At 42.8% G+C, this 13,091-nt stretch overlaps 1 protein-coding gene across 3 annotated transcripts in view; it reads left to right on the forward strand.

Annotated features, from left to right (window-relative positions):
- The first annotated feature begins 8,338 nt into the window (after nt 1-8,338).
- The window catches only part of MRPS31 (mitochondrial ribosomal protein S31), a 35,733-nt gene continuing 30,980 nt past the window's right edge, over nt 8,339-13,091 (forward strand). For 2 of the 3 annotated variants that reach the window (XM_066236414.1, XM_066236415.1), the window contains exon 1: nt 8,339-8,572. In XM_066236414.1, coding sequence (XP_066092511.1) covers nt 8,445-8,572 — 128 coding nt within the window. In that variant the 5' untranslated portion in view covers nt 8,339-8,444. The remainder of the gene's footprint in view (nt 8,573-13,091) is intronic. The other variant, XM_066236413.1, reaches the window with a different exon arrangement.

Below are 13,091 nucleotides of genomic sequence, written 5' to 3' on the forward strand. Positions count from 1 at the left end.
GATCGGTTTTTGTGAACCTGACCCCAAAAGTAAAGGAGGTAAAGGCAAAACAGTAAATGAGTGGAACTACATCAAACTAAAAGGCTTCTGCACAGCAAAACAAAAAGGCAACCAACCAAATGGAAGAAGATATTTGCAAATGATACCTCTGATAAGTGACTAATATCCAAAATATATAAAGAACTCCTACAACTCAAGAGCAAAAAAACAAACAATACAATTTAAAAATGGGCAGAGGACTTGAACAGATATTTTTCCCAAGAAGACATACAGATGACCAAGAACTATATGAAAAGATGCTCATCTTTGCTAGCTACAAAGGAAATGCAAATCAAAACTACAATGAAATACCACCTCACACTTGTTAGAAAAGCTAATAGAAAAAAGGCAAGAAATAATAAATATTGTAGAAAATATGCAGAAAAGGGAACCTTGTGCACCGCTGGTAGGAATGCAAATTGTACAGCCTCTATGTAAAACAGTACGGAGATTTCCCCAAAAAATTGAGAATAGAGCTTTCATATGACCCAGCAATCACTCTTCTGGCTATCAACCTGAAAAATTTGAAAACACTTATTAATAAATACATATATACCCCTGTGTTCATTGCAGTGTTATGTACAATAGCCAAGTTTTGGAATTATCCCAAGTGCCCATCAGTAGATGAGTGTATAAAAAAGCTTTGGTACATTTACACAATGGAATGCAACGCAGCCATAAGAAAGAAGGAAGTCTAGCCTGACCAGGTGGTGGTGCAGTGGATAGAGCGTTGGACTGGGATGCTGAGGACCCAGGTTCGAAACCCTGAGGTCGCCAGTCTGAGCACGGGCTCATCTGGCTTCAGCAAAGAGCTCACCAGCTTGAGCCCAAGGTCGCTGGCTCAAGCAAAGGGTAACTCGGTCTACTGAAGGCCTGCGGTCAAGGCACATATGAGAAACAATCAATGAACAACTAAGGTGTCGCAACAAAAAACTGATGATTGATGCTTCTCATCTCTCTCCTTTCCTATCTCTCTGTTCCTATCTAACCCTCTCTCTGACTCTCTCTCTCTGTACCTGTTAAAAAAAAAAAAAGATCTGTGACAGTATAATTAAAAAAAAAAGAAAAGAAAGAAGGAAGTTTTACCTTTTGCAACAGCATAGGTGGATTTGGAGAATATTATGCTATATGAAATAAGCCAGTCAGAGAAAGACAGGTGCATGATCTCACATGTATGTGGAATCTAATGAACAAAATGAACTGTTGAGCAAAATAGAGTCAGACCCATATAGAGAGCAGGCTGACAGCTGTCAGGGGTGAAGTGGGAGAGAGAGGTAGAGGGATAGGGCAAAAAAGGACAAAAAAAACACTATGGACACGGACAACAGTGTGCTGATTCCTGGAAGTGGAAAGTGGAGGAGGGTACGGGAGTATAAACGAAGATGAACGAGGACTTGACTTGGGGGCATGAACACACGATGCAGTGTTCAGAAATGTGTTATAGAATTGGGCATGTGGAATACTATCGGCCACATAAAAGAAGAAATTTTAACCCTTTGCAACAGCCTGGATGGACCTGAAAGGCATTATACTAAGTGAAATAAGCCATTCAGAGAGAAACAAGTACCACATGATTTCACTCACATGTGGAATCTAATGAACAAAATGAACTCATAAGCAAAAAAGAGACTGATAGAGAGCTGTCAAGTTGTTGAGGGGGGGAGATGTTAGGTGAGGAGGGTGGAGGTATTGAGCAAAAAAGGAAAAATAAGGAGAGAAAAATCTCATGGACCTTGGCTAGGTGAATCAGTGAATAGAGCATTGTCCTGGTGTGATGAGGTCATCAGTTCTATCTCTGGTCAGGGTAGGTTCTAGAAACAATCAATGAGTGCACAAGTAAATGGAACGGCTAAGTGGAACAACCACTTGATGCTTCCTTTTCTCTCTCTCCCTTTATCACTTTTTCTTTCAAATCGGTGGAAAATATTTTTTTAAATCATGGACATGCCCTGGCCAGCTGGCTCAGTGGTAGAGCGTCAGCTTGGCATATGGATGTCCTGGGATCCCTGACTGGTTTCCCAGGCAGGGCACACAGGAGAAGCGCCCAGCTGCTGCTCCACCCCTTTCCCTCTCGCTTCTCTCTCTCTCTCTTTTCCTCTCCTCCTGCAGCCATGGCTCAATTGGAGCAAGTTGGCCCTAGGTGCTGAGGGTGGCTCCATAGCCTCTGCCTCAGGTGCTAAAATATGGCTCTGGTTGCAACAGAGCAAGGGCCCCAGATGGGCAGAGCATCACCCCCTAGTGGGCTTGCAGGGTGGATCCCCGTCTGGGTGCATGTGGGAGTCTGTCTCTGCCTCCCCTCCGCTCACTAAATAAATAATTTTTTTAAAATCATGGACGAGGTCAATAGTGTGGTGACTGCCAGGGGGAAGGGGTGAGGAGAGGTGAAGGTGAGTACAGGGGGATAAATGGTACTGAATAGAGACTTGACTTGGGATGGTGAACACACAATGCAGTGTACAGATGATGTGTTATAGAATTGAAACCTGTATAAATTTGTTAACCAGTATCACCCCAATACATTTTTAAAAAAGGAAAAAATCTCTCTAACAAGTCTTTAAAGTTTCCTTTGCTCTTTTTAATTTGTCTTACCACACTAATGTCAGAAGCATGGTTTTGGTGACAACAGCACCTGTATGTTGTCAGCTGAACTTCAACATTCAGACTGGAATGATGCCAATGGAAACACAAACATGCCATTAAGCAGGCAAGAAGACAGGGAGAGAACCTTGCTGAGGAGTCAGGAGGCTTCTGGGCTGACACTTACTGGTCATACAACTTGATTGACTCACCTAATTTCTCTGAAGCTCATTTTTTTCCCATTAGTAAATTGAGGATAAAAATCCTTGCTCTGCCTCAATAGTTACCATGATGATGAAATTAAATAATGTATGTGGCAGTTCTTTGAAAAATTTTATTCAAACTGAAATATGAAATTTTTTTAAAAGATCATTAAAATGGTTGAAAATTAAAAACAACAACAGCGACAGCAGTGTAGACTGATAAAGTGACTAGAGGATTAAAAGTTTTCTAGAATGTGTAAGTCTCCAAAGATGGTACCCAATGAGCCACTCCTCCTGGTATTTGAAGGGAAGTAGAGTCCCCTTCCTTTGAATCTGGGCTGTCCCTATGACTCTTTTTTCACAAATAGAATGTCACAGAAGTGATGTTCTATGACTTTCTATGCTAGATCACAGAAAGCTTTGAAGCTTTAGCCTGAGCCTTGTAGAGCATTCACTCTATCTAAGCCAACTAGCTTCTTTGTAATAAATCCAAATACCCTAAGGTGCTATGCTGTTAGGAAGCCCAAGCAAACCAGGTAAAGAAGTTCAAAAGAAGAAAACCTTTTTTCCCCCCTACCCATCTTAGGTTCATTGATCAGAACCCTGTACATTAGACTGACAACAAACAGATTAACAAGAGAATAATAAATAAAAATATATTAACACAAGCATCACACACACACATATCTACCTGTATGTTGTCAGTTGAACTTCATGGGCACACTCAGAGATGAGTAACTCAAAAAGGCAGTTAGAACCTGGGTTTATATAGCATCTTAACAAAAGAACCATACATTTTTAGAGAAGTGACAGGGCTAAGGCAAAGGACTTGGAGTTCCTAGGGTAGCAAACTATGGGAAGGCAAATGTATGGGGCAACTAAGATAAGGCTGGTTAGTAAAGTTGGTTATGTAGATTCCTTTAGTGCTATCTTTGGGTTGATAAGGCTCTCAATTTGTCTTCAGTAATTTACTTTTGTTTTTTATGGTAGAGAAGGGAGAGGGAACAACTTTATAAATTTATGTTTCACTTTTAGGCATATAGTAGAAGGGCAGAGAGAGCTTTTCTTGTCTAGACAGGGTTGGGCAAAAGTAGGTTTACAGTTCTGAGTACATGAAACACAATTTATTCTTGTATTATTTATTACCATATTTCCCCATATATAACATGCACCCTTTTATGAAAAATGTTGGGCCTAAACACTGGGTGAGTCTTATACCGTGGTTGTAGTTTTTTTTACTTGCATTTCCCACTTTTTTTGTGCTTGTTTTTGTGCTCATTGTTGAAGACAGTGATTCGTCATCAGACACAGATGAGGACAAGCTAATGGATGGGAGTTTTGACAGTGATGAGTTGTATAAATTTTATGATAAATAAAACTTGAGTTCAGTATCTTTATGTAATACATTCATTTTTCAAGTTTTGGGCCCCCAAATTAAGTTGCGTCTTATATATGGGAGCGTCTTATACATGGGGGAATACATATTTATTGTATTATTTTCTATACAAACAAGTGTAAGCCTACTTTTCCCTCTACCCTGTATTTGCTTCTTCTCAAAGGCTTACATCTCAATATTAGCCTTATATCAAAGTGGCATGTTTTGGGTCGCATATTTTGCTGCCCTTCAGAGGCTGTGGGCGGGGGGCTATTTACGCTGACATTCCAGATAAGCTGTCAGCTATGTGAGGGAAAAACTATCTTGGACATCCAGTTCAGACTAGCTGTTATCCGACTGCAGCCCCATATGGGACCCTCAGCAGGAGCCTTTGGCTAAGTTCGGTCAGACCCAGAACCACAAGAGGTAATAGATTGTTGTTTTGAGCCTCTAAGTTTTAGAGCCATCTGTTACGTAGCAATTGGTACAGACATAAACTGGAATACAGAGTGATTTTGTTTTTTCATTTTCACAGAAGGCTTAAGTTAATTAGTGTTGAATTTCATAAGACATTTAGGACAAAGTCACTGATGTATATCAGGACCCATTTTATTGAATTTGCTGCCTCTTGCCAAAGACACATTGTTCTAAAAAGTATGTTTCAAGGGGGCACTGGGAAGATAACGATTGGTAAATTAATGCTTGAAGAAAAGAAGGAGCAGCCTGACCAGGTGGTTGCTCTGTGGCTAGAACGTCAGACTGGGACGCAGAGGACCAGGCTCGAACCAAGGTTGCCAGCTTGAGCGTGGGCTCACCTGGCTTGAGCGCAGGCTCGCTGGCATAAGCATGGGATCATAGACATGACCCATGGTCGCTGGCTTGAGAAAGGGGTCACTTGCTCTGCTGTAGCCACCCAGCCCCTCTCTGTCAAGGCACATATGAGAAAGCAATCAATGAGAAACTAAGGTGCAGCAATGAAGAATTGATGCTTCTCATCTCTCTCCCTTCCTGTCTGTCCCTATCTGCCACTCTCTCTGTCTCTGTCAAAAAAACAAAAACAAAAGGAAAAGAGGAGGAAAACATTTTCTACCTTCACTTTACATTTTTGTCCCTTCCATAAATTACTATTCTGGACAATTGCATAAGTTCAAGTTTTTCTAAAGACAGACTTATTATTTTTAAAATATATATATTGTCCTCCTGTGGTTTAATTTGTGGCCAGTGAGAACTACTCTAATGATTATCTTTATTGTTAAAGTCAGGCTTGTTGAGGTATCATTTGCATACATAAAATTTACACTTTTTACGATTCCCGGCCAGGGCACACAGGAGAAGCGCCCATTTGCTTCTCCACCCCTCCGCCGCGCTTTCCTCTCTGTCTCTCTCTTCCCCTCCCGCAGCCAAGGCTCCATTGGAGCAAAGATGGCCCGGGCGCTGGGGATGGCTCTGTGGCCTCTGCCTCAGGCGCTAGAGTGGCTCTGGTCGCAACATGGCGACTCCCAGGATGGGCAGAGCATCGCCCCCTGGTGGGCGTGCCGGGTGGATCCCTGTCCGGCGCATGCGGGAGTCTGTCTGTCTCTCCCTGTTTCCAGCTTCAGAAAAAAAAAAAAAAAATTTACACTTTTTAGATGTACAGGCCTGTGAGTTTTGATAAGCGTGAAAGGCCATACACAGAGTCAAGATACAGAGTATTTCAATAAGCCCCAAAAGATTCCTCACACTCCTAAATACTCAGTCACCTTCTTCCATCCCCAGCCGCTGGTAATTACTGATCTGATTTCTGTTCCTATAGCTGTCTTCTTTACATTGTCGTATACCGGTAAGTGGAATCATACATTCTCTTGGGTTTGTCTCCTTTTACTTAACATATTGCCTTTGCTATTACCCCAAATAATAATCTGTTCCTGCACCAATTCTTTCACTTTTCATTTATATGTATGCATAGCTAGGAATAATTTTAAAAACAAACAAACAAGAAGCCCTACGGTCATTTCAGTGTTTCTCAAAGCTTTGTCTGAGGACCACCTACACCGGGGTGCTTGTTAATCTCTCAGATTCAGACCTACTGAGTCAGTGTCTGAGCTACTCAATACACTGTGCTGGCAGCCACCCGCATGTGATTTTTATGCATTACTGAAGGCAGAAACAACCCTCAGGTATTCCGGAATGGACAAGAAGGTTAGCTCCTTGTGAGTTTGAACCTAGCTCTGCTATTTACTAACTGTATGAACTTGTGAAAATTACTTAAACTATCTGCACCTGGTTTTTTTCCTTTGTACTTGGAAATAATTTATTTACCAAATATTTTTTAACATCTATTATGACAGGCACAGTTCTAGGAACTAGGATTGCAGCAGCGAATAAGGCAAAGTCCAATCCTTCATGGAACGCAGAGCAAGATAACCAGTCTGTAGAAAATAAACAAAGTTTTGAGGTACCTTAGTTAAGATACAAAGTAGGCTACTTGTAACAAAAACTACTTTTAAATAAGACAGAAGTGTTTTCTCCTTTTTTCTTTTTAACTGTCTAGAGGAGGTAGTGAGGAAGGAGGTAGGATGGTTCCGTCATCCTCATCTCTGCAATCTCTTCTCTCTTCATTCCCTAACTGCTTTAGCTCCCATCATCTTGTCTGTATTCCAACTAGGAAGAGGAGAAGAAAAATTTTGTGGGGAATGCATGCCAATATATATATTTTTAAGGTACAGCACTTCTATTCACATTCTATTGATTAGATGCAGGTATAACTATCTGCACAGGAGGCTGGAAAATGTAGTCTCTGCTGCTGTGGCCATGTGTTCAGCTAAAATTCCAGAAGAAAGGATAAAGGATATTAGTGGTCAACAGCAACCCCTGCCAGGAGGCTACTTTAACCAGGCTAATCAATGAAGGCTAGTTGAAGGGGCAGATAGTAGGGCAAGGCCAATTTTCAGTCTCCGCCTTCTGACCCTCAGCTGGGCACACTCATATAGGGTACAGCCTCTCCTCTTTCATACAGCAGGTGGGCAATTTACAGAGTCCGCACTGCCTTAAAGTTGATTAAGATCATGAAGATTGGGACAGGATCTTACCCAGAGAAACTGTAGAACTGAGATGGAAGTTTCAGAGTCCTTTTCCAACTTAAAAAAAATTTTTTTGAGGAATATATAAGAAATCAAAAATCACAAAGTATTAAGTGTGATTTTGATGGACTTTATTGTACTGAGGATGGATTTTCCACTGGATATCAAGTGATATCAAACTAAGTACATACTGTATTCCTTGGTAAGATTTTTGTCTTGATCTGGGTGGTGGTTTTAAGATGGCGGATTAACTCTGTGATGATTCATTTAGCACGTTTTCATCAAAACCTTTACGACTTATGCACTTTTCTGTATTTAAGTTATCCTTTAATTTAAAAAAAGTGTACTGTGTTTAGAATTGTCACAAAGGTTCTATCAGGACCAGTTGAGTCTGAGCAAGATCGGCTCAATGTAAACTGTGCTTTTAGCATCACAGAAATGTTACTAGCAATATTGACTGTTGTTTGAAACGACAGGGAAAACGTGGATGACAACATTCAACCGCTGGCATGGCATCCTAGGCTAGAGGTTCGGCGGCAGGGCGTTCGCCCGCATCCCTGGCAGGGCCCGTGCGCATGCGCCCCAGACCTGAGCGCCCCACCCCACCGTCTGCGTTCTGGGTCTGTGTTCGCCGCTGTGCTGGGGCAGGATACTGCCGAGCCTTTCTCTTGCATCTTTTTATCTCTAAAGCCAGTTCTGAAACATAAAACACATATCTCGTGTTGACTCTACCTCAAGAATATAGACTTAAAAGATATACTAATTTATCGGGCAGCTTGTCCTACTAGTAACTTCCTTTTTAAATCTCCTTGGTGGCCATGATCCTACTAAGACTATGGAGAGCGCTTTTTGACCCTAAACACTGCCCGCCAGCGTCAGTTCTCCGCCTCATCTAACTGGCGCCGTCTGCAGCGTTCGCACAGCCCATCGCTCGTTCCACTGCCCTGGCTCCCGGGTCTGGGTCCCGCCTCGGCCTCCGTGCCCTGGCTGAACCCCATCGCGGACTCCAGGGGTGTCGCCGCGAGGATGGAGCCGCCGGCGAGCTCGGAACACAGTTTTCTGGACTGTGTTGTCCACCCGGAACATGACGGAAGGAACGCGTCTGGCGGAGGACCGGAAGAGAGAGAGGCAGGGGACGTGTTTAATCGATGACACGTTAGTGCCGTTCACAGTTCAGTTTCTTTCTGGGTTATGTTGCCTTCGGTCTCTGCGATCCTACCCCTTTGCCCCCTTTCCCGCCTCCCTTTGTGCTCGGGAGGCCCGGAGGCGTCGTCAGCGGCTGTGATTGTGCTGCTCCGGGCCCTGCACGGACCGTTCAGGTACCGCCTTTCAGCGCCGTTGGCCTCACGGGTCTTCCTGCAACTCCGCGCCCTGGCCGTCTGTTCAGTTACCGTTCTCCGGCTTCCTGAGGCCGCTATTGTAACCCGCGGGGTCCTAGAAGCCTTTGCCTTACTTTACATCTGAGGAAAGGGAAATCCCAGAAAGATAAAATGACTTGCCCAAGGTCATGGTGTCCGTGGGAAGCAGCGCCGGTCACTTTCCCGGTCTGCTGTCTTGTGCTCTGTCTGCGACACACCGCGCCTCGTCCTCCTACCACTTCTCCGCTAGTTTTACACAGGCTCCAGGCCGAGGTTTAATTTTTTGCCTCCCAAGGCTGTGATGATCCCACTTCTGCCTCCATTTATTCTGTCGTTTACTGTCGAAAGTGCTGACGGTGTGGCAGCACTAGTGTTAAAATCCTGCCATCACGGAGCTAGCTTATCCTTGCACCAAAGCTGCGATTCAAGCAGAGTAATAGCCGAGATAGTATAGCTAGCACGGAATGCTCTATTAATTTGAAAAAGTAGTTGCTGGGTGAGCAAAGAGGGACACTGAACTATTGTAGGAGAGTTTCAGAGCATCCTTTCTGGAAAAGAAATCTGAAATAATCTGAAGGCGGACCAAGCGTTAGAGTTAGTTAGCCGGGCAAGAAAAGGAGTTGTGGCTTATTTGATGTCGGTATTTGTTCTCTGAGAATCCTCATGATTGTGAAAACTTAATTCTGTGTATAATCCGTGCAGTACGATGTGGGGTCACTCTGGTAAGCACAGCACTGAAGCAGGTAGCAATAAGAACGGGAAGTTGTAGCTGGATGGGGGAGCAAAATTGCTCAGGCAGAAGTGACAGGATGTGGCATACGATGAGATAAGTGTAGGACAGTCTGAGCAAAGATCTCAGCTGGCTGCCTTGAAGGCTTAGGACACCTAATGTTAACAGAGGAATGAGCAACAGCTTTGAGAAAGCTTTTAAAACATGTCCTAGTTTTTGGAATACAATAATATCTATTTATAGTAAGAGCCCGTTCAATACAGAAGGGTGAAAAAGGGAAAGTCAGTCTGCGAGAGAAATTCTTGAGTGTGTTTTTGGATGTGTGGCATTTGAAGTGCTGAGGAGATGCTCTCGGAGACACGCTCAAGTGGGAGGTTAGAGCTAGAGTTTTATTATTTTAGTGTTAAGGAGTTACTTCCTATACATGATATTTTCTGGTATAAATATACATTCCATGGTACTATAGCAATCTTGGAAGGAAACATTGACATACAGGCTATAAGTGATACTCTTTTTCCTGATTGCCACCTTTCTGTTTACCCTTACTTTAATTTAATGTTCACATGTGAAATGATAATTAGAGCGTTTTCCTAAGTTGAGTAATATCATATGTTGAATATTATAATGAGGGTCCTTCGTACTGATTATGAGGATACTAGTTATGCAATGAGTTTTTCATTTTAATTTTTAAGTGTCTGATGTATTACCTTCTGGCATTTTTATACGCAGCTCAAATAGTTTGTTTCAGCATTTTTGGAAATAGCCGTTTTCTTTTTTATTTTTTTTAAGATTTTAGAGACAGAGAAAGAGATGGGGTGGGTAGGGAGCAGGAAGCAACAACTCAAAGTAGTTACTTCTCATATGTACCTTGACCTGGCAAACCTGGGGTTGCAAACCTGTGACCTCAGCATTCCAGATCACTACTTTATCCATGGTGCCACCACAGGTCAGTCTCCATTTTAATCTTTTTGTTAAGGGGTCCCTAACCTGGCACTACCATTTGCTGGCTTTGAAAACCTGATATATAGTATCTAACCCAGGGGCTGATGCAGGGTCTTTGAGATCAATTGCATCAGAACCCACCTGGGTCTTGGTTGAGTGCAGACAGATCCTTGGACCCTATTCCAAACTTACCAACTAAGAATCTTAGGGATCTAAGTTTTAAATGAACTCTATAGGTCAGTGGTCCCCAACCCCCGGGCTGCGGACCGTTACCAGTCTACAGAGAAAGAATAAATAACTTAACATTATTTCCGTTTTATTTATATTTAAGTCTGAACAATGTTTTATTTATTTATTTATTTATTTATTTATTTATTTATTTATTGTATTTTTCTGAAGCTGGAAATGGAGAGAGACAGTCAGACAGACTCCCGCATGCGCCCGACCCGGATCCACCCGGCACGCCCACCAGGGCGATGCTCTGCCCACCAGGGGGCGATGCTCTGCCCCTCCGGGGCGTTGCTCTGCCACGACCAGAGCCACTCTAGCGCCTGGGGCAGAGGCCAAGGAGCCATCCCCAGCGCCCGGGCCATCTTTGCTCCAATGGAGCCTTGGCTGCGGGAGGGGAAGAGAGAGACAGAGAGGAAGGAGGGGGGGCGTGGAGAAGCAAATGGGCGCTTCTCCTATGTGCCCTGGCCGGGAATTGAACCTAGGTCCCCCGCACGCCAGGCCGACGCTCTACTGCTGAGTCAACCGGCCAGGGCCTGTTTTATTTTTTAAAAATGACCAGATTCCCTCTGTTACATCCATCTAAGACTCACTCTTGACGCTTGTCTCGGTCATGTGATACATTTATCCGTCCCACCCTAAAGGCCGGTCTGTGAAAATATTTTCTGACATTCAACTGGTCCGTGGCCCAAAAAAGGTTAGGGACCACTGCTACAGGTGATTCAGATGACCTCTAAAGGTTAAGAATCAACTTAACCTCTTTCAGCAGCAGTCTCTTCTGTAAAAGAGGAATAATAAAACTGTTTGGATTTTAAGGATTTCAGTAACAGCTACTCAAATGTGGTCCTCTGACAGGCACCATCAACATTATTTTTGAACTTGTTAGAAATGCAGATTCTCAAATCCTTTCCCAAAGCTACTGAATCACAATTCCTTGGTGTTGCCAAAGAATCTGTGTTTTAACAAGTTTTCTAGGGAAATTCCTATGCATTTTAAAGTTTGAGAAACAGTGCTCTGTCCTGTTTGCTTCCAGAGAGGAACAATAAAAATTCTTATTTACTAATATATCATCAGTGCCTAGTATAGTGCCCAGCACAAAGTAGATATTCACTAACTTAATGAATGACTTTTTATACACTAATCTCTTACTGAAACTAACACAGTCATTAGTTTTTAAAGTTCTTTAATATTGGATATCAAAATATTCTTTTTTCTGTTTCATTTTAGATTTAGTTTACAAATGGTGATTGGTTAAATGGCACCTAGCTCCTGAGAAAGTTGACCAGATTAGCATAACACTCAGAATTATTTTAAAAGAAAGTAACCTTTCTTAGATAATAGTTTCTTTATTTTTATGTTGTTTAATTATGACTTTTTAAAGAAGTATTATTATATGATATTAAGAGCAGGGCCTTGGCAGTCAGCCAAATTTGAGAATAATAAATTGAAATTTATTAATCATGTCAGTGTTTTGCAACATTTTTTAAATGTCATGAAGCACATAAAAAATTATATTTGTACCAAACCCTGAGGTGAATGGAAGGAGGCAACAGATGGGAACACCCACAGTCCTAGACCTCTCCCAGCCATCCCAAGGACTGGGCGATCAGACTCAGCACATTGGCAACCCATTTGTGGCACATCCATGTGTCATAGGCCTTAGTGAGCTCTGAGCTTTATGACCTTGGGAAGTTACTTCACTTCTCTGGTTTCCAGTTCCCTCACCTGCAAAGTGGGGATAATACCTTCTTTATGGCCTGACCAGGCGGTGGTGCAGTGGATAGAGCATTGGACTGGGATGCGGAAGGACCCAGGTTCCAGACCCCGAGGTTGCCAGCTTGAACGCAGGCTCATGTGGTAAAAAAAAAAAAGCTCACCAGCTAGGACCCAAGGTCACTGGCTCGAGTAAGGGGTCACTCGGTCTGCTGAAGGCCCACGGTCAAGGCACATATAAGAAAGCAATCAATGAACAACTAAGGTGTCGCAATGAAAAACTGATGATTGATGCTTCTCATCTCTCTTCGTTCCTGTCTGTTTGTCCCTCTCTCTGACTCTGTAAAAAAAAAAAAAACCTCCTTTATGGAGTTGACGTGGATATGAAAAAATTTACCCAAAAAATGTTGTATAAGACTAGACACATAGTCCACGATGGCGAACCTTTTTATAAAAACCGCCCATTTTTGCAGTGCTGGTCAACCTGGTCCCTCTTGCCCACTAGTGGGTGTTCCAGCTTTCCTGGTGGGCCAGTCGTGGTGCTGCACCTTTGGTTGCTCCGGGCTACCGCCCACTATGAAACCTGGGGCGGGAGGGACCAGGTTGACCAGCCCTGCAAAAGTGGGCAGTTTTTATAAAAAGGTTTGCCATCATGGCACATAGTATATGTTTAATATGTGTTAAATTGCTGTCATTATGGTTAACAACAATCATAAAAAGCACTAGTTCTATAATGGTGATATACAAATATTTAATTATGTTGTACACCTGAAACTAATATGACATTAAATGTCAATTATACCTCAGTTTAAAAATAATACGAGCCCTGGCCGGTTGGCTCAGCGGTAGAGCGTCGGCCTAGCGTGC

Source organism: Saccopteryx bilineata, chromosome 6 (genome assembly GCF_036850765.1).
Source record: "Saccopteryx bilineata isolate mSacBil1 chromosome 6, mSacBil1_pri_phased_curated, whole genome shotgun sequence".
Classification (NCBI taxonomy): domain Eukaryota; kingdom Metazoa; phylum Chordata; class Mammalia; order Chiroptera; family Emballonuridae; genus Saccopteryx; species Saccopteryx bilineata.